This window comes from Elgaria multicarinata, chromosome 8 (assembly GCF_023053635.1).
Source record: "Elgaria multicarinata webbii isolate HBS135686 ecotype San Diego chromosome 8, rElgMul1.1.pri, whole genome shotgun sequence".
Taxonomy (NCBI): domain Eukaryota; kingdom Metazoa; phylum Chordata; class Lepidosauria; order Squamata; family Anguidae; genus Elgaria; species Elgaria multicarinata.
The window spans coordinates 56,728,271-56,756,229 of record NC_086178.1 but is presented as its reverse complement, the minus strand read 5'-3'; the positions used below and the strand labels follow the sequence as shown (position 1 = coordinate 56,756,229).

Genomic DNA, 27,959 nt, shown 5'->3' with positions numbered 1-27,959 from the left:
AGAGTGCTCCAAAGTACAGCATGAAGAATATTCTCTTCTACCCACTCCCCTCATTCTGTAACAATATACAGAGACGCGTTTTTACATTCACTTTGCAATTTATTCTATTTCTCACATGGTCTCCAAATACAATTTTACGCAGTCCGTTGTTCTGCTACAGATACAGTAGGTCTAAAGACGGTCATGAAAGTGGCATTCCAACTGTACGCAATGAAAACTGATAATCATGAAAGCTGTGTCAATGCATTGCTTTATAGCCCCAGAACAAGGGGCTGGCCCAGACTTTCAGGACTATCACACAACTAACTTAAAACAGTGATAAGAGAAATTGTGTTAACTGTATAAAAATCAAAGATACCCCCCTCCCTCAAAATGTATAATGCCATAAATCCAGATAAAAGTTTTTCCCCCCTGGCATCTAATTAAAACTAAACCAAGTGGCTAGATGCTTTGCATACACACAAAGCCATAGAAAACTCATGAAAGCCAGCTTGGAATTACACAAGCTCTATCATAATAGTTCAGTGGCTCCCCCCACCCACCCCGCCAAGTGAAATGTACTTGTTGCAGCTTAAATACTTTGCTATTAAAACTGTTCACATAGTGAAAATCAAATACTTGTGAGTGTAACTATAACCAAGGCCAAACACCTGCTTCTCAGTAGAGGCTGCAACCTACTTTGGCAGTAAATTGCCATTTGAAAAAGTGTATAAAACTTCTTCAAAATCTACAGATTGAGAGGGTTGTTTTTTTAAAAAAAATTCAACTAAATTTGCATCCTCCCTAAAAATATTTTTTTTCCAAAGGAAGAAAAGTAGTTGATTGTAGCAGGTGAGAGAAATGAGGTGTGATGTTGGCTGATTGCCTCATGGGAACAAGGCATTCAATGGAACAGTAATACCTCCTCCCAAGTAATGCACCTTCTTATTACAACTCCTAGCCATGCGGATTTCATTTGTAAGATTTCAGTAAAAGCCTTAAAGGTTTGGAACAGGCAGTAATAACAGAAGTAGGTAACTACTCAAATAAGTTGTAAGATGTGCTTATTTTTGTCCACGAAGAAGTCTGTCACAAACGGGCATGACTCAATGCTCCTGATTTAATTAGAATGACTGACCTGGGGAGGGGCTGTAAGTCACAGTATTCCTTCTTTCATCCACCCAGTTTGGGTGGGCAATTGGCTGCCTGGATGTCAGTGATAATAATCATCTCACTAGATTGCCCTCTGACCAGCTTTTCTGCAGTAGGAGGCAGTATTCACTTCTTGAGAATTCAACCGCTAAAGGAATGACCTTTCTAAATCAGCACTCCCCTTTTGCCAAACCTGCTTTTTTAGTGAAGGGCATGAGGCACAGCAGAAAAGGCCCGTAGTGAAGTTGGCTCCGGCCTCTCTTGTGGTTAGACATTATTCAAAAGTGCTGCCTCAGAACAATATCGCTTTGCTTTGGAAAGCAAAAGAATTACAAAACGATTAAACACAATGTGTTAGCATACAGCGAGTTTATATATATTTACACACTGAAATTTACACTTCTGCCACTGAGTGACTTTGCCACAGACAAATGCACAGTTTATCCCTACGAAGCACAAAGCTTAACCAATATTCTTTACAGGTGATGGCCATTCATTTCCCTATCAGTAAGTATGTCAGCCAACAAAACCTAGAGTTGTCAGTGTTAGTCTTTTAGTGATTTACCAACACAGACACCCTGCTTTCCTCTGTAAAGGGAGGGATCCCACTTTCATCTCACTTCATGACACAGGGGACAAGTATTTCATGGAGAAGACAGCCATTCTGTTGAATACAGAGGTGGACCCATGGAACTGCCACCAGTACCTCTGGGAATTCATGCGAATCTCTTCCCGAGGCTACATCATATGCAGCATTCCTTGGCACTTCACTTAAGACCAGGAAATGGGGACGACCAGTATCTGTTTTCCAAACAGTGTTTTGAGCAGCGTCTCAGAGAGGGTAATAGGTGAATGTTCTCATAACTCCTGTCAGGCCAGCTGACTGCTGCCTTTGCATGGACAGACAATAAGATAAACCTCAGGCTCACCACTCTCCAACAGTTAGGTGACTACAGTATCAAAAGTTCACTCACAACCTCCTTACAAGCTTCTTCCAAGGATAACAACATCCTTAGGAAATCCTTCCATTTTAGCTATTTCAAAGCATCCCAGCTTGCTGTAAAATTCCAGGATCCTTTTGTCATCTGGTCTCACTTCACAGAATGCCCCACGGGAGCCTGAATAAGAGAGAAGGGAGATATTTGGGGAAGCAGAGGAATTACTCTAATAAAGCTGAAAGTTTGCAAACACTGTTAGATTTCTCTCATCAATTCAGATACCATTGTCTATTACTGATTCACAGCCAAGATCAGTAAACGGATTGTCAACAGTATAGGTGCCTTTCTGTACTTCATCCTACTTCCTTGGGCACTCCACCCTATCATTCAATCCCCCAGCTCAATATGCTGCAGAAGGCCCAGCACTTCAGACATTAAAGGAAAGCCAAAGATCACACTGGCTGAGACCCACAAGAATACTTTAGGGAAGCCCATTAAGATTTTAACTATTTCCTTGAAAAGCAGATTGTCATGTTACATTGCAATCTGCTCTGCAACTCTCCTGCAGGCTGTTTGGGAAACCCAAAGCCTGCTTGGACACATGGAACTAGGTTCATTGTTTTCTGGATCTCAGCCACTGGAGAATTCACCAGGCCTCTAAGGAAGCTTGATATCCATATAATTGTTCAAAATATATATGGGTCCTTTAATTACGGCCCACACTTATGTGGCACATATATGTGCTATATACGTGGCACATATATGGGCCACACTTGCACATTATTTTGTGACATTTTTGTCAGGCCTAATAAAGATAACCAACTATGGATTTTGGAGGTTTTTTTCTCATGGACCAAAAGAGCTGTCTTTGTAAAATATATGACTCTCTAGGACTTGCAAGGATGATGTGAGCAACCAAAAGTGGTGCATTATTGCCCACATTCAAATCTGCAATGTGCCACCTGCTGTATTGCAACACAATAATCAGCAGGATACCACAAATATGCTGAAATCCTCACACTTGCTAATACCTATGTGTCCCTTCAGCAACCTTGGGATTATTATTTAGATATGCCAAAAAACAAAAAAGAAGTAGCAACCCAATGATGACAATTATGTTAACTGTGCTTGTACTTAGCTCTGTATTACTACGGATTAAAGAGATGTCTGCGCTTATAAATTAACATGCACAAATAAGCCTATTGTAAATTTCAATAACACCCAACCATCTTAACACCAAAGGTTCTTTTCAGCAGCCTACAATACAAAATTTAATAAAAATTAAAGTATCACATATGATCATTAACCTATGTAAATGATACACATAAAGATACAGATCTAGTTGAAAGATTCACAACTCCAAAAAAACTTCAGCAGCCACAATCCCTTATGAACAAAGAAACTTGAGGGATTTCTTGAAGGACAAGAGGGAGTAGGACAGATAGGTTCCCCTTAACAAGGAGCTTCACAGAAAGGCATCGCCACTAACTCTTCCCTGCAATCTCTTACAAAACATCAGATGGTGATGGCACAACTAAGCAGAGCTTTCCAAGGCTCATCTTAAGGCCTTAGGCAGAGGGACACCCAGAATGAAATCCAATTGTTTCTTTCCACTGATAAAATGGCATCGGCTAATGGAGCAGACTCCCCATGTAGCCCCACCCCATCCCCCAAATCTGCTTTGGATAGTTTGGGGGACCCTCTATAGAGAAGATTTTTGGCTCACAGAGGAGCTACAGGGGAAGAGGGGAATGGGAAAGGTCCATTGCATGAGCAGAAATCCATTCATACAACATTGGATGTAGCCTAAGGGGAAGTGCTCTTTTGGGATAATGATAATGGCCATCAAGTAAAGAGCCTAGCTGCTGAATCCTGACCAATTGCTATTTCTGAATGCACTTGAAAGACAGCCCCATACAACCTAATGATGCATAATAATGCACACATCAATGTTCTCGATCTGTATTGCAAATACAGCATGTCTACTTTGTGGGAAGGTAATGAAGGAGGCATGGTTTTGCACATCCATAATTATTCAAATTCCCCACCTATGTTAGAGGATTTGAGGTCCTCAAAGCGATGACCTTCCCAAGGGCCTAGAACTGTGCTGCATTGGTTGGGGTTGCTTTAATATCCCATTAGCTAGAAGAGTCAGCAGCAGGAGCTTACCGTTTGCCTTGAGAGAGGACAGCAGGCAAGCCATCATGCTTTTGGCCACACTTGGATCAGTCACCTTTTTATGGATGTCAATCTTGATCAGTGATGGGAAGTTGGCAAGGAATGTTTCTGGCAGAACTTCTTGCTCCTCGTGGAAGCTCAGCATGATTTTCTACAATATACACAATAGAAATGGCTTTTCTGCATTGTTCAGTGATATATGGTGGCAGCACTGTATGCACTTACCGAAGAGGGCCCTCTGTATGGACTTGCGGTATCCTAATCACTTGACTAGACTTCTACGTTAATCCCCAAACATAAAAGCGAAAGTAGCTAACTGCAATGGATTTCGAGCAATCCCTTCCTGTCTGATGCGAGATATAGATATATAGGTACATATATATATATATATATAGAGAGAGAGAGAGAGAGAGAGAGAGAGAGAGATATTGGGCACCTGGTGCAAGTAGCAGGATCTCCCTTTTGAAAGCTGTTACCTCTCTTACTGGTCTAACAGTGCAATCCTATCTATGTCTGGACTCTTCCCCCCCCCCCCACAGGGCAAACTGCCATCTTGGCCCTGTGGGGAAGAAGAAGGACCGAGGGGACAGGAGCAGGCAGAAGTAACATCGGGGCCTGCTCCTGCTGGACTCTTCCCCCCCCCCCACAGGGCAAACTGCCATCTTGGCCCTGTGGGGAAGAAGAAGGACCGAGGGGACAGGAGCAGGCAGAAGTAACATCGGGGCCTGCTCCTGCTGGACTCTTCCCCCCCCCCCACAGGGCAAACTGCCATCTTGGCCCTGTGGGGAAGAAGAAGGACCGAGGGGACAGGAGCAGGCAGAAGTAACATCGGGGCCTGCTGGACTCTCTCTCTCTCTCTCCTCCCTCCCTCCCTCCTTGACTCCTTTTCCTTGTGTGTCATGTCTTTATTAGATTGTAAGCCTGAGGGCAGGGACTGTCTTTTTTTGCTAAGTGTAAGCCGCTCCGAGAGCCTTTTTTGGCTGAGGAGCGGGGTATAAGTATGATTGATAAATAAATAAATAAATAAATAAATAAATAAATAAATAAATGTCTACTCAGAATTAAGCTCCACTAAGTTCAATGGGACTTATTCCTGGGTAAGTGTGCATAAGATTGCAGCTTAAGCCTCTCAAAGTAATACCATTTTAATACGGCAGCCCTTACATTACTAATAGTGATCTTAGTTTATTTCAAGTCAATAAACCAATTTTGCAGTTCACTGAGCAAAACAAAAGTTATGTCATAAAAGGGACTGGGACTCGTAACAGACTGGAGGCAGATGATTTGGGCTTGGGACTTAGGGAAGTGAAAATGACATGAGGCTTCTCATCCAGCTTCTCTCAGGCACTGTTCCCAGAGCCTTTAGCCTTTTACATATATCAACAACTTTTTGAAGCCATTTCCACCACTGGAGTGTGTGTATGCATGCATATTATAGTAAGGGAGTCTGTGAGAACTAATGATCTCACTTATGTTGTCTACTGGAAGTAAAATTTTGAAATTTAGAATTATGGCTAACCATAACTATACTATAAGTGCTCGTGATTATAATAATGGAATGCTATCAGATGCAATTGTTCTATTTAACTGAGTAAGGATGAAACTTTTTTCAACTTAAAATTATTCAGGTAATTGTAGATGAGGATGTCTAGAGGGACAGAGAAAAACTAATTCTAAGGAGTCTTTGGCCTGCACATAAATAACGTATGTTTGAGGACTTGATATTTGGAAAGGTCCAGGACAATTTGTTCCCACTTTTAGCAGGACTCTAAAGGCATGGACATACAGATGTACACTAGTTGTACAACTCAAACATACATCAGCATGACTAACCTCAGCCTCCGATAGCTCCTTATCACTGCTGGGCTTGGTATATTTTTCCTGCATGAAAGGAATCCAGGCAATTTTGCATTTCTTAATGAAAGGAGTTACATCAACGGTGCCCAATGCATAGCCACAGATGCCATCTTCATCTTCCAGGACAAAACAGTAATCTGGGCTAAGGGAGAGCAAGCCACCTACCAACCTGAGAGGAAAGGAATGGTCACAGTTGAATCCAGGGCCAACAGAAAACAGAAATAATCAAAGTCACATTAGATAATTAAAGCAACACCCAAAGAATATATCTGTGGAATTGTTCTACAGATGGAAGGCTCATAATAGGAGAGCAAGAAGTCATTAAGAGATAATAAAAGAACCACAAAGTAATGCACATTAAGCAAAAAGTTTTCAGTTAAAAAGTGTTACTATGATTTAATACTTATTTAATGATAGTGGGTCAGGCAGTATGCCGAACACGCAACTGGCAAAGAACCCATCTACAGGGCTTTCCTTCAAAATTACATTAGATCTAAGAAAGGAAAAGGAACAGGCAATGTTTGATAGCAAAATAAGGAACTGGCAAAAAACATTAAAAGGTGAGGCTTTGGTGGTTCAGGAATGATTGTGCAGAAGTTTTAAAGAAAGATTTGAATAAGTGGCTCAGCAAACAGTGAGGAAGGCTGCTCCTGGCAGCAATGGGAGAAGAAAACCCACAGCTGGACTTGAACCTTAAATCATGAAGTGGAGAAGGAAGATTAGAATGAGTTACATGTAAGCATTAAGAGCTTGAGGTTAATGTGAGAAGCAATAAAGAGCAAGAACAATCACAGTGACAAGACAAAGGTTATTTTGGGGGGTTATAGTGGAATTTGTGGATATGATTGTTTAAACTATTTTTTTTAAAGGGATGAAGTAGAGATGCTGATTGGGGAGAATCAGCAAGCCCCGAATGGGAGTGAAAGGAAGGCCGACAAGAACAATCCACATTTCATTACATATGATTGATTGATTGCATTTTTATACCACCCAATAGCCGAAGCTCTCACTTGAGGGCCAATTCATATGCATGTGTATATCCTTCAATTATTTGCAGCTGTACTACCTCCACTGGGAGGTGTTATCAGGCCATGTAAAGCATTTTTTCTTGGATGACGGTTTTGCCTATGCAACATATCACTTAATGTTGCAATTATCGCTATGAAGCAGCAAAGAAATTTATTAATTGATTTGCTGAACTTTATCCCACGTTTCAGACATTGTCTCCCAAACCAGCTCACATCAAGAGAGAAACCGTCCAATCATGGGGAAAACGTAAATGGCAAGACATACAAGGGGAGTGGAATGGAGAGAAAAGGAAGACGAAGGAGACTGGTTTGTCAAAGACAGAATGAGGTAGTGTTCTATAAGTGGGCATTTAAATGTAGTTTGAGCCAGGCTGATGCACATGCTTGTATGAAAGGTGAGTTTCAGTGAAGAACTGAAGCATATATTTGAGCATGGCCATCTGGGGAACCCCGGAGGGCCAGATTTGAGCCCTGGACTTGAACCTCTTTCTTACACTGGAAATGTTGGATTTGCACCATTTAGCAGGGGTGGGCTACTTGTGGCCCTCCAGACATTTTGGCCTACAACTCCCTCAGCCCTAGCTAGCACAGCCAATGGGAGGGTGATGGGAACTTGTAGGCCAAAACATCTGGAGCGCCACAAGTTGCCCACTCTAACTTAGGGGTTGGAAAATGAGGGACTTGTGCCTTTTGCTAGAGTGTTTTTATTGATCTTCTGAATGAGGATGAGGAAATGCATACGTGATTACTTGGCAGTGCTGCATTATACTAGTTGAGTGAGAAAGGAGAGGCTGCATCTACTATCCATGTAGTTTATAATTTCTTATTTCCAACCCCTGACATGCATACAGCAACTGGAACTGACTGCTAAATCTCAAGGGGTTATTGCTCGATTCAGAAGCATGCCTGTTGTCTTTCACAAAGGATGATCCAGGCTGATTTTATTTTTCTATAACCATACATGTCTTCTTTAATGATAAATTGTAAGCCGCTCTGAGAGCCTTTTGGCTGAGGTGCGGGATAAAAATACTCTAAATAAATAAATAAATAAACACACTGTTGTCCATTTGTTTCTGCTCCTTAACCTTTGTTTTCTTTCTCAAGTTTTTATTAAGAATAGCCAACCATTAATGAAATCTGCAAAACTCTGCCAAGCCAGGTTTCTAGCTGAACATGGTGAAGTGCAAACCAGACTCCTACAAACTAAAAATTGAATTTCTGTTCTATTTAGTTAGCAAGGTCTCTGCTTTTCCCAGGTGCTTTGAATATTGTATTTACATTTCTGGACAGCAACAGATGCACCGTTACTACACAAAACATTATATGGTCAATACATCCAAGTTTCTCTCAAGCGTATACATACTTGTCTCCAATTAGGTCTGGCTGACTATGGAAAGGTTGTTCAACTCCATCATCATACATTTCTCTGCATATCTTGTATACGGATACCTAAGGACATACACAAAAAAAGCATTTTACACATTTTCAGCATAAATCTTATGTTATTTTGGAAGCCATGCTATTCCACTAAAACAGGCAAACTCATTCTATAATTAGATTCCATGTCTCCATATACTATATGTTTGTATTCGACAAGTACTGCAAATACTGACATTGTGATTAATGGATAGGATGTTGGATTTGTAGTGGGGAAATTTGGGTTCAAATCCCCACTCAAACATGAGCTCATTGGGTGGCCTTAGGAGAACACTAAAATAACCTCACGTTAGTTTCCCTGAGCTCCTTGGAGGAAGAATGGGGTACAAATATGGCAAATAAATAAGAAGCTGTTATATAACACAGGCTCTTATTAATCATGTTGTACAAAATGTAGTATTTTTACTGTGATCAGTTACAGATATAATCTGTTGAAGATGTATGGTTTTTTGCCTGGAGCAGCAGCAGAAAGAACGTCCTTTCCTTTGGTAAATTTGAAATATTAAGATACTTGAAAAAAGGAATACAACTCTATATTTTTCACAGAAGAGCAGGATATAAATTTACTAAATTAATAAAACATGCCATATTCCTCCTGAGACATTAATTAAGGTCTCTCACTCCAAAAAAGAACTTATTCCATGGTGCCTTGAAAAAGCACAGTAGAGTTGGAAAAATAGTCCAACCTTACGCTCACCCTATGCATGTTTAGAAAGAAAAAAATCCAACAATTCCCAGTATCTCCCAGCCAGCTATGTTGGAAAGCGTAGGACTTTTTAAGTCTAAACGTGCATAAGTATGCATCCTAAAGCAGCTCAATCCTAAATCTGTAGAGGATGACAGCTCTAGTTCACCAAATATAAAATAGAAGTGGCAAATTCTCTTCCAGAAATGAGGCCAACTAACTGTAAAAAGCAACCAGGAAAAATGTATTTTATATTATTGCTGGGTTAGGGTGACCATATGAAAAAGAGGTCAGGGTTTCTGTATCTTTAACAGTTGCATAGAAACGGGAATTTCAGCTGGTATCATTTGTATGCATTGCAGCACTTGGTGAAATTACCTCTTCATCACAAGTTAAAGCTGCAGGAGCCCTGCCCTCTTTTGTATCCGGTCAAGAAGGCAGGGCTCCTGCAGCTTTTGTGATAAGGGCGGGATAAAAATGCTAAAATAAATAAATAAATATGGTCACCCTATGCTGAGTCTACCAGCGATTTGCAATTAACTCAGTGAGCCACCCAATCTTGCTTCAACAGCAATTTTTGCCATTTGAGTCACACTTCTCATAGGCATTTAGGAGACTCATTTAATAGACTTGAGAAAGTATAAAGGCAACAGCTTGCTCTATCAATGTGCTCCTCCAAAACTAAAGAATTGGGTACAAGAATGGCAAATGAATTTGGTTTACCTCATCTTTTGGAAAGTAGGGTCTGATGGTGTAGACTTTGGAAGTTGGAGTCAGAGGAGGTGGCTGAAAAAAGAGGTCATTTGCTCCTTCAATAGGCAGCAAACGCTGTGAAAATAAAGAGTTAATGTAAGTCTTGGAGAAGCAAGATGCAATACATTCTTGGGCGTGCACTGCAGTCTCCCAAGTTAACTTTTGCTACTGCAGGTACCCCAGAGGGAGGTAGGGTTTTGCAGGCTTTACAAATGTAAGGACCATTTTGCCATTTTATCTGAATAGATGTTTAAGATACACAACTGTTATAGCACTTAACAGAGTTTACATTAAACTCATTTCTGCTTTAGCATAATTTCGCCAAATCTCATCTATGCTCTCAGCATAACATAGCCATGTCAGGAGGAAAGGTTTGGTCTGAAGAGGGTTAACTGGCCAGAGGAGACACTAACCCCAAAACAACTTCCTGAATCAATTGGCTGTGCGCAGAGAGCACCTGTGAGGGGGAAGAAAGTAAGCCCCTGAAAAATCCATGAGCAAATTCAAGCACAAAATAAACAACCATTGAAGACTGATTGCCAATTGGGTTACCAGGAACACAAGTTAGAAATTTTGCTTTGGGAGAATCCTAGAGTACACGGCAGCATGGTCTCTTTGCTCATGGAGTTCTCGTCGGCAGACAAGCAGGCGCGCATTGTGCAATTGCGGGCGCAGATAAAAAACGCTGTGCGACCTGCAAAGAAACAATGTGAAATGTACAACTAAAGCCGCTGCGCTTCGCAGGCGCATGGGAATGGCAGCATCTCCTTGGGATATTACTGTAGAAATGGGAGGAAAATTATTTAAAAACAAAGCTGTCAGGCTATTTGGGTTTTGGACCAGAAAGCCTTCGGCAGACCAAGCCTTCCAGCCCTCCGATGTGCAATAAACGTTTTCTCAAACAAAGACAATGTCATTCAGTTGTGAATTCATATTGATACCTGGAACTCTCCTGCTAGACCACCTCTAAAGGCCCAGGGTTCTTGGTCTCCACTTAAGAACTGTGCTGAAGATTGACTACGACACCCTGTGGAGATCAGATCCAAGCGGAGAACGTTACGAGAAGGGGGATTGTCCTGAGATACTAAAATGTCCAACAAGCTAACACACACTTGGTGGGAAAAGTTCTCTAACTGAGCTATAATCCAAGAACTTGCAAGGCTGTAATAATGTTGTACAGCTGGTAAAGATTCCTGCTTACTAGGTGCTTGTGCTCTTTAGTAATAAAACCATAATGTCAGATAGCAGCCTTAGAGAGCAGACAATTCAATACTGGTAAAGGTTGCTAATGTGCCCCGTTCCATACAGGTACATGCAATATATAAAGATTAAGCTTGCCAGTCCTGTTTTTTCTTCACTAAGAACATTTAGAAGTTCTATGGAACAAGGCAACAGCTGATCAGTTCCACCCAGTAAGGGATTGTAGTAATTAGCCATTATCACAGCCCCTTGAAAATACTTGGACCTGTCTGAAGTCACATTTTCATACTGTTTGAATCTTGCCAGAAAACTAGGTTTGGTATGGAATAAAACACCCCAAGCAGCTAGGTGAAACAGAGGCCTCTTATAAGAGATTAAAACCATCTCTGCCCACTTCTGTGGCTCTGCTTATGCAATCACACAACACAGTATACACTGTGTTACCAATAAAGGCAACAATGGCCTGTTACGGTTACAGCATTTCCCCACCCACCCTCAACTATATCAGAAATGTCACAATTCCTGACAGCCAGTCAGCTTTGGCAAGGGCTTTAAAGCCCTCTGCAAAATGTATTAAGAATTGGGCTGTAATTTTTTTAACACTGGCTCGGCTTTGGCGACAGTTCTATCATCCAAGCTATAAATCCAATTAGCATAACCAACAGCTTTGAGAGGGGACAGGCAAGTGAATAACTCCTATGGGGATTAAGTGACCCGCCTAGTCTTCTGATAAGATGAGCTGCGCAAGTTTGTTTCTTCCTGTGGACAGCGATCTACTTCCTGTTCAAGTAACAATCTCAGATCAGTACAGTCAGGTGTCATGCTAGCCAGGCAGTCTCAAAGTGAACCAAGCTGGATGTTGATGCTCAGCATCAAATTGTGAAAGTGAGCCTTTTGATATAGCAAGTCTGAGATGACCCCAAACCTGCCAGTTTGAGTTTCAACTGTTTCCATATCAGAGCCTCTCATGCAAAGAGACATCATACAGTACCCTTTCATTTGAAACTTGGAATACTTCTCCTTTGAGACTACACTGTAACTAGCACTCCAACTATTATACACTTTATAGAGCTGCATGAATGAAGAGCTGTATGAATGAAAATCAAGAGTTAATGCCTGAGTCGCTGCGCAAATGTGACTTCAGCCTATGCCTACTGCCCCTAATCTGAGCTGCCTCGTAGACAGAACCTTCCCATCTTAAATTTATTAATCACGACACGCTGAAAGCATCTGGCGCGGTCCATCCAATAGCAGTAGACACTTGTGCTGAAGATTCTCCCATCTGCACACATTGGGGAAGAAGACAGTAGAAGGCATTAGTAATCCATAGTAGTAGTATCCACACCAATTATAAACTGAATGCTAGCTGGATTGAATGAAAGGGAAAAGAGATCAGCCTTCAGTGGACCACTGAGTACATCAGCATTCAATGGCTAGACCATTCTGATTTAGTTTTATATGTATTCATATCAAATGGAAGACATGTTTTCTGACTATACAATTAAGGCTGTCAACAAATAATCATGATCTCAACCATCAACGATAGGATCTCTGCCAGCAGAAATCAAGAGATCTAAGGAGAGATGTTGAGGAGAACGTATCAAATGGAATATAAAACGCACTGAACTTATTAGCATTCAGTATCAGAGGGGTACAAAGTACCCCTATGACAGCCACAAGCAGTAGTCTTGTTCTCTGAACTGGAGAACAGGACACAAGCAACATCTGGCTGGAACAATTAAAAGATTAACGTTTAACAAACTCAGCAACAATGCTAAACACCTCTGTTTAATCATTATGCACAGAACATTTGTATTTTAGTGGGAATTCTATTCTGTGGCATGTGTTTTTTTATTTGTTTTGTTACCTGTCCTAAAACTTTGGATACAAGATTAAGAACAATTATTTTGGCCCTGTGAATGGTTTGGGAACCAAATGATGCTGCAGAACTGCTGAAACTTAACAGTTATGGATCAGGTCAATCCCACTGAAGGGAGACCACTGGGACCCCCATTGCAAAAGTATAACACATTTTTTTTTTTTTAAAAAAAAATATTTTGCCCATCTGACCTTCCATACAGTGGTGCAGTTAAGTAATTTTAGACTCTGGACTTAATGGTCTCCTCTCAGACAGTAATGTAAATTATTTTATTGACATGCTTGTGAAGGAGCCATAGCTATATGCTTGTATTTCTATATTCCTACGCAATGGTCTGATAAGCTCTGAGCAGCACTTTATTTAGGTGCCAGAGTGAGTCAGGGTGCCATGAAACACCAGATTGCTATAAAGAAAATGTAAATTTAGGAACAAGTTAATTACTTCCCTCAAGGGTTTGTTAAATATTAAAGCAGTTTTTGTTCCAAGATCAAATCACCCTTGCATTTCAAATCAATGGCACATCAAATTTACAAATTCATATTATTATGTAAGTTTAGTTATTAGAGTTCCCTATTTGCTTCTTTATCAAAATCTCTTGTGTAAGGTATTATAGGAAATAAGTTTATACTCCTGGAAATTTAGAGAAAGGAGGTTTGAGAAATGTTTCCAGTCCCTTATCTGGGTCTTTATTGGCTTTATACAACAAATATGGTGCACACCTTGCATCTAACTTGATTCATCTTTTGAGATTGTTAATTTCGAACCAAGATAGAAGTCTCTTACTTTCGTTACGTGCTGAATCCTGGTTGAAATGATAGAAATTTTGCATCAAGTCTGTGCCTTTAGTAAGTAGCAATATTAACTCTCAGTTTAACAACTTGCGTTTTCTCTTTTGTTTTCTATGCTTAATTCTAAGTATATAGTTCTGTTAAAACAATAGCTTAAAGTATTTCTGATGTTTTGCCTGGTGATTCTAAATATGCCCTATACTTTCCTAAGCTTTGAAACGTTGCTGCTCATGCCTTGTCACGTACAATATTTAATGAGTAATCAGAGAATAGTGTTGGGACTAGAAGAATTCAACTCTGTAACCAGAGTAATTACACCATTTATAACTAAGTTGCGTCACCATTCCTGACTTTAAAATTGGTGGCTGATTGGCTGATAAGATTTTCCTATTCCTGTTCTCTAAGTAACCCAAGACCCCTGAACAGAGTCTGAGGGAGAGAGACCACAAGATCAGTCCCATCACAATGCTACATGACACAGACTGTATTCTAAGGCCCAGATTTTGAATTATTTCCTTTATCTGGGAGGAAATGCTTCTTCTACGCCCCCCCCCCCCAAAAAAAAAGTTCTACACACTAAGGTCTCAAATTTTTGCTAGAAAGTGTCCTCTGTTAAGCAATGACGAAATGCAATCTTGGCAGCTAACCCAAGACTCTTTATTTCAACATATATAATTAGCTATGACTACGTACAAGTTATCATGACTTGAAGTGATCCAGGAACTGTAGGCTGATCCAGGCACTGAGGTTTATTATGAAGTTTGTGACAACTACAGAAATTGTGACAGGAAACCATCAGCTTTGCTGCCTGCTGTGTACATCAAGCAAGTCCACAGCATATTCCTTTACAGCTGGATTGAAACCTGAAAGTGAAATGAGGTCACTAGAGGATCCCAGGCCATGCTGGTGCTATTCCAAAAAAACCCACTTAATTTTAAAAAAAGGCTGCAGACAAAAAAAGGCTCTTGATTTCTCTTCAGAGATCATCAGTCTGGTATGAAAACAGACTCCAGAGCTCTGGAATTTCTTACCCTTGCCCCAAATCAGGCAACTTGCAAATGTCAAAGCAAATCACTTTTGCACCAGAATAGCCTTATGCTAAAGCTCGCATGCGCAGAGAAAGGGCTAGGAGGCTCGGCTTCCTCTTGGCCAGGCCCACTGAAAGGTCACATCTGCAACTGTTCTGTTGAAGACAGCAATAACGTTATTGAGACAGAGCAAGCAGCAGATGGCTAAGGTATGGTCACATTTCATAGTGTCATTTCCAATTTTTGCAACAAGACCAGGAAATACTGCATGATATAATCCAGTGTGCATTCAGTCCAAGTCAACACTCATGTTTCAGATATCATCTTTTAGGTTCATTAGCCCAAGAAAAATGTTTCAAGATCAACAGATATTCACTGTATGGCCAACTGTTACTTTTATTGCCAGTCTTATAGTGATGCATGAATAGTGAACAAGAATAGAGATAGGAAAAGAATTTAAGGTCAAATCGACCATAACATCAAAACATTTGAGATTCTTTTTTTTTCCCGTGGGCTAATTAAAGACAATCATATATACTAGTTGCCACTATAATTGGTTCCTAAAGAACATACCTAGCCACTGCACAAAAGATTTCACCATTGACATGATGCTCTTGATGTCCCAGACGTACGAATACATGTCATAGAGGATTGTCCGGTTGGCACAATTGGAAAGTCGAGTGAACATGCCCATCACCAAGCTACACATCTCTTCAAACTTAGTGGCCCGAGCACGCCATTCTTCAATCTAATGAACAAGATTTTTATTTATCCAACAAGCATTTATATCTCACTTTTCAAGGCAAAAGGCTTTATAAAGTGGCTAAAGATGAATACCAAATTCCACACTGCACTTTCCTCCAGGATTCAGGGAGAGAAGAATCTAGATTGCCAACATCACAATATCCATCACTTCCTCATCTATAGCCAGGGTAACCAAGGAGTGGCTCACTCATACAAAACATGAAAGTAATACAAAACATCTGAATACCAATCTGCCCACCTGCACGGACTAAATAATTCTCTACAAGTTAGGCTCAGGGACTTCGTATGAAGTTGCCAGTTAAATTTCCTTTGCTATTGCATTTTTTATACAAAAATATGCACACCTACCAAAGGAAAAATGAGCACACTCACCTTTTCAGAGTCCTTTCCTTTACAATTCACACTGACAACACTGCTATTTGCTCTGAGCCACTGAAACTCTCGTAACATTTGCGCCCCTTTGGGCCCATGTTCATATGGAAGGTAGAACAAGTCTGCAAGTAACTGTAGATCTTCTAGAGTCACAGGCTCTATTGCATACAAGGCTTTCTCGTGGGGGCCAGGCACAAACTGCTCCTTGTTGGTTTGCTCGTCTGTCTGCATAGGTGCAATATCACTCCCACAATCGTCCTGCATTGACATCTCTGGAGATTTTGATTCAGCCATGCTCTCTTTGTCAGTATCCATTGGTTTTAACTCCTCTGACATTTTTGCTTCAGCAATGTCAGTCAATATTTGATTGATATTCTTGTCAGCATCCTCTTGCTTTTCTACCACCATGTCCATTGGTTCCTCATCCAACTGCTTCTTCTCTTCCTGCTCATCCTCTTCATCTTTGGCCAGAGCTTGAGACTCGCTGCTCAATGCAGTTCCTTGACTCATTATGGGCTCTTGGTAAACTGTAGTAACCACGGTGGTAGAATTTAAAGAGGATGGTGCAACCAGAGGTACATCTACAACATTTGTTTTAGCCCCACTGTGGGCCACTTGCCTACCTGTGAACACAGAACAGACACATGGCTTCAATTCTACCCTCTAAATTATTTCACAGAATCCTTTTTCTACTTGCAAATAACCTGTGTAAAAAAACATGCACACGAGAATGTGTAAAACCATGTGTGTCTGTTTTGCCACAATTAGACGTATTTTGAAAACACCTGATAAGACACTTGTGCAATTTTCATGACATATTTTTCCTAAACAGAGGTTCTCTCCAAGTAGGAAAATGCAAGTCTGAATCAGTACCCAGAATTATTCTTTAATAGATGCAAGCTACACCAATGTTGTCTGTTAAGATGCATGCTGTAATGACCAATAATGACAAAATGTTATTAAAGAACATAGCTGTCAAGATAAGTCTTTTCAGTGCCACCAATTCCATACAATCTACCCAAACATAACTTTGAGTGAATTTAATGCTTTCTGCTCATTATGGAACCAAATCAGCAGCAAACCTTTGTAGTATTCTTTTTAGCATTTTCTCCTACGGGCTTGAAAACCACTTATTTATTTGAAGAACATTCTTCATTCGCTTCAATGCTTCAGTTGCAACAAAACAGAAATCTTACTCACTGCTGTACTGATGAGGTACTGCAAATTCCTGTAGCCACTCTGTTAATGACAATTTCAAGGCCATCTGAGGGCTATAGAGAACGTCTGTTTCTATATCTTCATCACTCCCTTCATTCTCCAGTTTAATCTGAATTGAAACTGTGCTGTCTTCAGTGTCAGCTGCACAGAATAGCAAGAAAACAGTATATTAACTGGAAATCAAGGTTCAAGACTGCCATGTATTTGAATTTAAAGAGGGGATTTGAATTTAAAGAGGGTTATGTGTGTTAATATCACTATATACTGCAACAAGGTAACAGAATTCTGTAGTTGGATTATATAAACTGGAAATTTTATCATACATTATTTCAAGTTTTGTGGTTTGGTCTAGCTACTGAAATGAAATTTCCAAAGACTGACCATGGAAGTCCATCCTAAAAGCAACCAGGGAATAGGGCTTCTCAAGGTTCAAGATCCTAGGCCCAGCATGCACAATTTGGTGATTGCAAGTAAATCAATTCTTGACCATTTCAGTAATTTTGCACAAAAACTGGCTATAAAACTCAGCCACACATTTGAAGGCTTAGACAGTTCCAAATTGTATTCCTACTCTCCAAATGATTGTTCTAATTAGTTGCCTGGTACTTTAAAGCCAGCATCTAACTCAAAAAAACAAGCTACTGAAAAGAACATTTCATCTTTTTTAAAATTCCTTTTGTATTCTACATTATCCTTTTCAAAAGCTCCATCTACATTTTCTGTACCTTTTGTCTTTTGCCATACTTGGGTATTTTAGGCTTAGCAGGGTTTTTAAAGATATTTAGCTTTGCTGCAACATCCTCTTTGACACTTGTTGGCTCTGATAGTACTACAATGTAAAAAGTGTTAACAGCTCCTACAGTGCACCCATTTTGTCTATCACCATTGCTACTAAAAACAAGGAACAGCTAATTGCCTCCTCCTGAATCACCTACGCACATGAATCTGGAACAGTCACATTTCCTGAAGTAAGCCATTTGACTTGAAGTGAAAATTTGAGTTATGGACGTACATAGGACTTTCTACAGGCATTGTTTCACAAGACAGTGTGTGTTATCTGATCAACTTACTCATCACAACATCTTTCCTTACTCCATTCATGTTGGACTTGTACCAGGTTGCAAGGGTGTGAATAGCAACAAAGTTGGCTTCAAATTCACAATTTGGATTGGTCAGGACACCCTTTAAACGTGGGATGAGTTCAGTTGATCGACCTTTATACGGCCCAAGAAACAGCCTTTTCTGATCATAGTCATTAGCGTGAATGTTGTCCCAGATGACTGGAGCTCTGCGAATTATCTTTGAAACCTCTTCAATAGACTCTACTGGAATGTCTTTAGATACCACTTTGGGACCTAAAAATAATGGGATAAATGAAAAACTCAGAATGTTCTTATGGAATATTTATAGATCAGTATGATAAAGTTTAACTAGTGTACTAAAATATTTAATAACAAGCTGAATTAAGTTGGTGATCTTGGCTCAAATCAACCTGGGGAAAAAGTATGACACTCACCTGTCCATAGCACATCAATTCCAGGTAACAGCTTCTCTCCCACAGTTCGTAAATAGGGAGACTGAGCAACGTTTGGATAGCAGAAAGTGCCACAGTATTCTAGAACAGAACAAAATTTATAGCTGAAGCTCAAAAATAATCAGAGCATTTTTAGATGTGCTGGACTAAAACATACCTCCTCCCAAGGAAAAAAAAAGGGGAGCCATTTATCGACAGCATAGTATAGAAATGTTTTAAAACTCCCAATTTAATGTTTTGTGCATGAGAAAAAATGAAGGGGGGAGACTGGCTGTAACACTGTGGCTCACAAAATGTTTCCCATATGATTTTACTTGCACAATAGGCTAGCTTATTCCTGCTTTCAGGTGACCCGAGATTAAAATAGTAATGCTTCAACAAGAATTAGAAAGCTTTTCACTACACTCCTATCAAAATTCAGTATTCGCATTATGCTCTTACCTGTGGGACAGAAAAGGAATGTTTCTGGCTCTCCAAGATACTGGTAGATTTCATTTGTGATTGAAACCTGGGCATGGGCAAAGGAGCTGAACACTTCTTTGTCTGCTGCACACATATTATGATCAATATCATCAAACAAGAGTGCAAAGGATCTGCAACCAAACTGAGAAACCTAGCAAGGAGAGGAAGAGAGGGAAAAACATGAAAGCTTATTAGAACGAAGACTAATAAAACCTGAAAGCTTGTCCATGACTATATGACAATATCTCACTTAAATAAAGTAACACAGGAGACCAGGTGCTTTGTCAGGCTCTTTTGATTTAATGAATGGGCCCCTATGTCTGAATACAATCTTCACTATTCATGTGAATGTTTATGTATAAATCAAACCCAGAGTATCCAACTGTCAAAGGTTTCTATTTCCCAAAGTAAAATTCTAATTTGATATCTGTTTTTAAATTAAAAGAACATGAGTGGGATAGTTTCTTTATCAATAATTCTTGTTTCGGAGTTACATTTCAAAAATTATAATATACACAAATGAAAATACCTGGTCCAGCTTGCGTTTCAATGTAGACACTTCTTTGGGGTTTGAGAAAGTAATATCGAGCCCAGGAGAGATGGCATAGATAAATTCTATTTCATATTCTTGAGCAGCTGCGATCAGAGTCATGAGCTGCTCTAGAAATCAAAGCCAACAGTTTCAGCAAGAATCAATAAGAAAATCAATCCATTTCATCAATTTAAATATATTAAAAATATTTCTGAATATCTGCAGGCAGCACACGTTTTTAAGTCTAACAGGGAAGAAAACATGAAGAGTTAACATTTCTTCTTAGAACAGTTCCAACCCTCCGTATGATTTCCATATGTACAGCTATCCTCACAGCTGGGCTGTAAGCCGTCAATCTGATTTTTTTCCAAGCACAACACATTAGAAAACAAATGGTATTGGTCTAGTGGAATTTGTGCAATTTCATTCAGAAGATTAAGAGGATTATAAAATGGTTAAGACACTCCCTGAAAAAGGTTTAAATGAGAATTCCTAAAATGCAAATGACTAAAAATTGGGAGAAGATTGCCTAACCAGGTTTGCAAATTACAACTCCTCTGGTCACTTGGGGAACACAGTATAATAAATGGAGCTCACAGGTAAATAAGGAATAATGCAACCTGGTTGCAAATCCTATACACAAGTAAGCAAGCACAGAAACTTTTTCAAGTAAATATGCACGGGAGGATCAAGCTGCACATGTCATTTTGGAGCAAGGGATTCAATGGCTTAGTACGGGTTGAGTGTGCATTGTCATTGAACCATGATTTGTTGTTAAACTACGTGTTGTGTTATGTTACCCCAGCCATGCTAACAAAACCATAGTTTGTTAACCAACAACAACCCACAAAGAGAACCCATGGTTTGTTGTTGGCTGGCTTCATGATTCATATGATCAAAATAGTCCACTGTGGCCATGCTGAGCTGCAGAGTCTTGGGAGGATTTGAATATTCACCAACTGGTCATGGCTTGTCATATCATGTGAATCCAGGCGGCAAGAGTTGTGTGAGAGTTAAACAAGCCCCGCATAACCCTAGATTAGGAGACAGGTTATGTGAGGATTGTTTAAGTTTCACACAACCCCCACTGCCTAGGTTCACATGACACAACAAGCTGTTGCTGGTGGTGAATTTTCAAAACGGCCCACACCACAGCCCACTGTGGCTTAAATAAGAGAACCCATGATTTGTTGTTAGGTTGTAAACTGGATTGTTCATGACTAACAAACCATAGCTTGTTAGTGCAGGCTGTTTCACACAACAACGCACATTTCAACAACAAGCCACAATTCAACAAGCCACATTTAACCCATACGCAACCTTGAGTGTGGGTTGTCATGTTATGTGAAACTAGTCAATTTGTCTTTGACCTTTTGGAGGGGAAGAGAGGAAGAACAGGCTTGTTTTAAGCTACCTGAAAGTAGGAATACTAAATATTTTTCTCCTTTTCAGTTCTTTTTAACCTTTTATTCCAGAACAAGTGTTTTTAATACAATTACTTTTAACTATATGAAATGAAAACATTTTTAATCCACATAGTTCTGGGCTCATTGGCTCATAAAAATAATTGTGGAATAACTTTTGTGGACCACTTTACAAGAATGTGTCCAATGTTACACTGGATTACAAGTGGATACTCATCCTGTGGTCTGGTGCAAATATAATGCTGCTCTACAATTTCCTCTGAAAAAACCCAAAGAACATAAAGAATGTATGTGCAAGTTGGGAGAAGTGCAAAGCATGTGAACTCATTAGGAGGTCAGAAAGTGGTATATCTACAGCAGGCCTTTAAAGTCAGAAAGGAAGACATGTGGAATGCACAAGTGCCATAGCAGTGTTTTCTCTGCTCACACCGATGTAGGAAACACTGCGGAGTTTAGATTTTTTTTTCTCCCTTGCATTACTAAGGTGATGGTCCAAAGCCATCACCGGCGGACACATGATGCAGCAACTTTACTGAAGCTACACAGAACTGTGTCATGACGGTGCCATGGATGATACCAACATCTGGTAACCCTATGTTTTCTATCTTGAGTTGAATGATGTAACAAAGGAGAGATAATAATATAATGAAATAAATAACCCTAATTTACTTTAATTCAACATTGTTCATTCCTCGTCACTGGGTAATTCCTCATCCTCACCGAATCATTACTTGAAAATTAAATAAGGCTAGTTACCCGCTTCCTCCACAGAATACATTTCTCGCCAAAACATCCTGTGCTTGTAATCATCTTTTGGTGCATATAAGTATGTATTTAATCCCCATTTCTGAAGTCTATGAAGCAAAGAGCAAAAACAAAAAGGAAATTAAGAGAACATTGTACAAATTTAACCCACTTTCCCCACAATTGCATAGCTATGTATACCCAAGCAAGTTCTGAAACACTACAAAGAGACTGATCACCCAAAAAAGCCAAGAATGCTAAACCTCCACAAATAAATTTTACAAAGAAGATAGATAAGATGACAAATTATACAAACCAATGACTTACATGATCACTTTTCTTTTTTTTTTCAGAATGTCTTAGTTTCTACAATATATGTAGAAGGGCAACTAAAATGATTAAGGGGCTGGAGCATCTCCCCTATGAGGGAAGGTTACTTCAACTGGGATTGTTTAGCTTGGAAAAAAGGAGGCTAAAGGGAGACATGATAGAGGTGTACAAAATTATGCATGGTATGGAGAATGTGGGTAGGGAGACATTTTTCTCCCTCTCTCAAAATACTAGAACCTGTGGTCATCCCATGAAGCTGATTGGTGGGAGATCCAGGACAAATAAAAGGAAGTACTTCTTCACACAGTGCATTGTTAAATGATGGAACTCAGTACCACAAGATGTATTGATGGCACCGATTTGGATGGCTTTAAAAGGAGGTTGGATAAGTTCCTGGAGGTGAAGGCTATCAATGGCTACTAGCCCTGATGGTTGTGTACTATCTCCAGTATTTGAGGCAGTAAGCCTGTGTGCATCAGTTGCTGGGGAGGATGGGTGGGCGGGTGCTGTTGCTCCATGTCCAGCGTTGTTGGTCCCTGGCCGATGGCTGGTTGGCCACTGTGTGAACAGAGTGCTGGACTAGATGGACTCTTGGTATGATCCAGCATCAGGGCACTTCTTATGTTCTTATAAGCTGGTGCTCCAGACCACAGTTGCCACCTGGAAACTCAGGAGCTACACCAAGTTCAGAAATACCACCAGCCTACAAAACGGATCTTTTGAGGGACAGGCATTTACAATCAACCAATCCACTGACTTCCACTAAGATAAACTCTATCTTATCTGGATTAAATGTAAGTTTATTCACCCTACTGCAGTCCATCGCGGACTGTAGGCATACATTCAAACGTTTTCACTGCCTCACGTGGATTTGACAAAAAGGAGACAAGGCAGGGTGTCATCAGCCTATTGATGACACTAAATCCCGTAGTTCTTGATGATCTCTCACAGCAGTTTCATGTAGATGCTAAATAGCATGAAGAACAACACTGAGCCCTGAGGAACACCACATTGGACAATTCCCAAAGGTAGGAGCAGGTGCCTCAGCACTACTTCCTGGAATATGCTCTCCAGAATATTTAGTGAAGAGAAAAGTTAAAAGTAGTTGTATATTTTTGGATCACAGTAAAATGAATTATAAATCCTAAAAAAATGGGGTCCACCTGTGGGCAGATTTTGGAAATGGCTGCCAAAACCTATTGCTTTTACTACCACATCTTGCAATATAGAGTTAAGTTATTATGTTAGTCACTGGAAGCAGGAACTGTTCTATTTTGTATGACCTTTTGCGACTTTTTGCCACTTGCTTTTAATACATTACTTCGGCGCTTAATATAGATTTTTACAACAGGTTGTGTAGTAGAAGTAACATATCACATACCTTCTAAAAAGTTCCTTCCTTTGTTCCATAACCCAAGGTCGTCCATAAAATCCTGTAGGAAATATTGAAAGTTGACAGTCTCAAATATTATGCTTCAGCTTAAAAAATATTCAGCATAACTCCAGAGCAAAGCTTTTAATCAATTTTTAATTTGCAGGAATACGTAATTACTATTTCTATAATGCCTAAAAAAATACTTTAATGTAACAGAGAAATATATTTATTAGACATGAATTGCTCCTCTGTCCAATGGTCACTGAATGTGACATACATATTAGATTAAACACCACACAATAACACTAATAGGTTACCCGAGTGAGAGAAATTGCTGTGAGGTTCTGTCTGCCGAGATAGAGTAATAGTTGGTATATTAATCTGAGCTGATAAAACACATTCTGAATTACCCAAGTCACTTCAGCCTATAGTGGGGGGTGGGCTGGTCATTTTTTAAAAAATTGGTTTTTTAAAATTTAAATCTTTTTTTGAAAAATGATTTAAATTTTTAAAAATCAATTTTTGATTCCCCCCACAGAAATATGCTAAATTTCTCTCATTTAAAAGATAACATAGTTCAATGAAATCTCATCATAAACATGCTAAACTTACACGTATAGTCTCATAAAATCTAACCTGGGCATTAATTTCAGTTTTTCATGACATGGAAATGACTCTATCCAACCTAACTAACAGCTCCAGCATCTTAAATGTTCTGGGCTTTTAACTTCTCTGACTAAAGTCACAGGTGCAAAGACACAAGCAAGATAGGATTGTTGTCCTGTGCTTATGTGGTAATGGAGTTAGGCCAAACAAAACAGAGTTAAGACAAAAAGACAGTATAGCAGGGTGGATAAAAACCAATGCTTAAAAAAAAATCCAAAAATTGGGTTTTAAATAAATTAAACTGGATTTTTTATGCAACAGAGATTTAGCACTACCCAAAGGAAGAGCTGAAACAAGCAAAACTGCTCTGTTCTTGATTGGGACAGGTCAACGGAACACCTTCTGCGAGCTCCGCTAACCTGCCCCATTCAAGAAATGAGCATTCTCACTCGTTTCTAGATGCCCTGGAAGCGCTAACTCTTCATTTAGCAAGCAATAGGCACCGCTTGTGGACAGGAATTGGCGGGGCATAACATTTTGTTTTATATGGGAGGAGTGCTGTCATCCTCTGGTGAACATGACAAGGCTCAGAGGCTCTCTCCCAGCCTTGGAGCTGCAGAGATGGGCAATGACCATCTTCATCATTGAATGGCAATTCCCACCCTCTCTGTAGCTGGGGGTTGTTGGCCCACTGCACTACAAAAGTGCCCAGAGTACTTTGGGAGTGAAGGGCCAAATAAACCCACAGCGCCAATTCCTGCTCCAAAGTTGGACCTGGGGTGGGGAGAGAGTTCCAGTGCATGGTCAAGGACAACAGCTACAAGGAGGAGGGCTTTCTCCGCTGTGGCACCCAGGCTGTGGAATGAGCTCCCCAGAGAGGTCCGCCTGGCGCCTACACTGTACTCCTTTCGTCGCCAGCTGAAGACTTTTTTATTCTGTCAGTATTTTAACACTTAATTTTAACTTAAATTTAAATTTTACTGTTCTAACTCTGTATTTTAATCTTATATCAATTTTTGCTGCATGGTTTTATTCTGGTTGTGCTTTTCATACTGTATTTTGTATTTGTGTTTTTAACTGTTGGTTGTTTTATTATGGTTTTAATTTTCCTGAACTGCCCAGAGAGCTTCGGTATTGGGCGGTATAAAAATGTAATAAATAAATAAATGAGCAGCAGAGTCCTAGCAATCACAATTTTTACATGGATACCTAGGACAGCCCAAAACAGTGGACTCTTAGCACAATGTAACTTAAAACTTACAGCACAATCCTATGCATATTTACTAAGAAGTAAGCCCCACTATGTTAAGCGAAGTCTACTCCCAGAAAAGTGGGTAAAGGATTGCAGCCTTAGATACATAAATCCTAAAACAGATAATTAAATCAAGTGGAGATTGACTATTTTAAAATTGTAAGGAAACTGGCAGATGGGAAGCTGTTATGTTCATCTTTGGTAGCCCAACTCATTCATATGATGTTTTTCATTACAAATTTCCCATTCCAGAAAGGAATGTTTTTTTTGGGGGGGTTAAGTCTCAGCACTGCATTCCAGCCTGTCTGTATTTTAGCACAAACACCAATACAATTGGCATGAGCTACACTGCAGCTGCAAGTTTTGTTTTTTTTAAAAAAAATCACAAGAGGCATTTTGTAGATGATGCAAACCATAACTTTTTCATCCCTTACAGCATTTGCTAATCACCTGGCCTCTCTTCTTCCCCAGAACAAATTCACACAAAATTATTAGACTAGGCCAGGGGTACAGAACCTCAAGCCCAGGATCCCAACTAGCCCCACTTGCTGTTTCTCAAAAGGCCTCACCCTTTCTCCACAGCATCAATGGCTTGTGTGCAATTTTACTTCCACTCTGAAACGTTGACCATTACAGGGAGTAAGAACTTTAAACTAAAATGTGCTGGCACTTTCAACCCACTTTTGCCTTTTGCTCCACCCACCACTGGAATGTGGCCCCACAAGAGCTTCTCCATAATGAAATTTAGCCCTCAAGATGAAAGAGGTCTTCCCTAACCTAGGTACAAATGCAAAACATTCTAATCAGATTGGAAATAAACTTTGTCTTCCAAATTCTGACCCTATCAAGCCTCCCTGTACAAAACAAGATACATGCAGTTTGCCCTAAGAAGGGCCAATTCTGGTCACTGCATGAATGTGGGAAAAAACACCCTAATCCAAGTTTTGAACTATATTTCTATTGCTAACAACGTTTACAATTTAATCTAGACTAGATCTGAACACATGCGTGTTCTTCAGCAGCTTTGAGCAAGATTATTCTTTGAAGCCAACATAGCGCACACAAAACCTTTACTAGATTGTACAGGGTCTAAACGCCCCCACCCACCCCCAGTCTTCAGCCTGCAACAGTCTATTTTTCTAGGCAGCATCTGCTTAGCATGGGCACTCAATACTAAGAGAAGCGTATGGTTGTTTACTTAAAATAAAAGTTCCCCAGATTATGTGTCAAAAATGCATAGAATTAAAGCAAAATAAGTCTACTAACTTTATTAACCACTTTCTTAAATTACTAGGCAGAGTTAACGGAACAGCAATCCAAGCAGTAACTAAGCAACGGGCTACACACTGATTCGCCATTAAAGGTGCCAGGGGACTCTCGGTTGTTTTCATTGCACAAATCGCAGTTTCATGGCATCTTTTTTTTTTTTTTTTTTTTGCTCCTGGTATCCACGCGAATGGAAGAACAAAACCTGTGGTTCAGAAGCTTGCAGGGAGAGAGATGCATCAAAAGGAGAGCTTTGCTTCTTCTTAAGAGAAAGGTAAACCGAGTTATGCCTCTGCCTAAAGCTTTCATGGCCAGGGCGGAGCCTGGCGTTACACAAAGGGGAAAAAGGAGCGGGGAAGGAAGGGTTGATGGTAGCGAACGAGCAAGTGAGAGAACGCGAAGCTTTGTTCAGCTACAGTATCCTGCACCGACTCGGGGGCCCTCCAAAAGCGCTGGACAACACCCAGCACCCTCAGGCTGCTGGGAGTTGTAGTCCAATACAACTCCCGAGTCGGGAAGGCTGAGCTACACAGGCTGTCTTCTTTCTCGCTTTTTACCGTCACTCCAACCAGCCCTGCACCTCTCCCGTTTCCTAGCTCCCCCCCTTACCTTCTACGACGCCGCAGAGGAACCGCCGCGCACCCCCATTGCCCACAGGTCCGGCGACGGTGCCAGGATCCGTTTCCGGGGCCGTCGGGTCGGTTCTCGTAGGGGGCGACTCACTTGGGGAGGCGGCGGCGGCAGGTACAGGGCTTGGGCCGGGCGTGCCCTGAGGCTCCCCCCGCGTCTCCTCGACCATCCCAGCCAGGCCCGCTGAAGGACTCCCGTCGGCCGCCATCGCCCTTCCCTACTCTCTAACCGGGGCAGGCTGCGCTTGCGCGGGGAAAACCAGCCCCAGCCGGTCCGAGCCAGAACCAACCGCTCTGCTCGCTCGACTGCCAACCGGGGCCGCGGTGGCTGATCACGTGCAGCTCCACCTCCTTCCCTCCGCGCGCCAGCCAGCCAGCCACGAACACCAGGCAGGCGAGTCGCCCAACAAAGCAGCTGCTTGAGGGAACGAATTGAGCGACTGCCTGTAAGAAGGGGGGAAGGGTGAGGGAAACCCTCCACCGCGCATGCGTCAGGGACTAGCAGACTACGAACTGCGCATGTCTTCAAGGGTCGGAGGAGGAGGGGC

At 40.7% G+C, this 27,959-nt stretch overlaps 1 protein-coding gene across 1 annotated transcript; it reads right to left on the bottom strand.

Annotated features, from left to right (window-relative positions):
• Window positions 1-53: 53 nt before the first annotated feature.
• OGA (O-GlcNAcase) lies at window positions 54-27,817 on the bottom strand. The gene is made up of 16 exons (XM_063132526.1): window positions 27,392-27,817; window positions 23,665-23,716; window positions 21,966-22,063; window positions 19,783-19,913; window positions 19,233-19,404; window positions 18,774-18,872; window positions 18,328-18,612; window positions 17,240-17,398; window positions 16,040-16,662; window positions 15,476-15,650; window positions 10,949-11,034; window positions 9,978-10,082; window positions 8,496-8,581; window positions 6,081-6,273; window positions 4,239-4,398; window positions 54-2,249 (listed from the first exon to the last, which is right to left on the bottom strand). The coding sequence occupies exons 1-16, from the start codon at window positions 27,618-27,620 to the stop codon at window positions 2,113-2,115; spliced, it is 2,790 nt and encodes a 929-aa protein (XP_062988596.1). The 5' UTR covers window positions 27,621-27,817; the 3' UTR covers window positions 54-2,112.
• Between the last annotated feature and the right edge of the window lie 142 nt (window positions 27,818-27,959).

Bases quoted from the DNA above. Each gene is read 5' to 3' on its own strand.
- OGA (XM_063132526.1), bottom strand. From the start codon at position 27,620: ATGGCGGCCGACGGGAGTCCTTCAGCGGGCCTGGCTGGGATGGTCGAG. The intron at 15,651-16,039 runs GTGAGTGTGCTC...CTTGTTCATTAG, and splicing joins AAGGAAAGGACTCTGAAAAG to ATTGAAGAATGGCGTGCTCG. The intron at 11,035-15,475 runs GTATGTTCTTTA...TGATCTCCACAG, and splicing joins ATCTTTTGTGCAGTGGCTAG to GGTGTCGTAGTCAATCTTCA.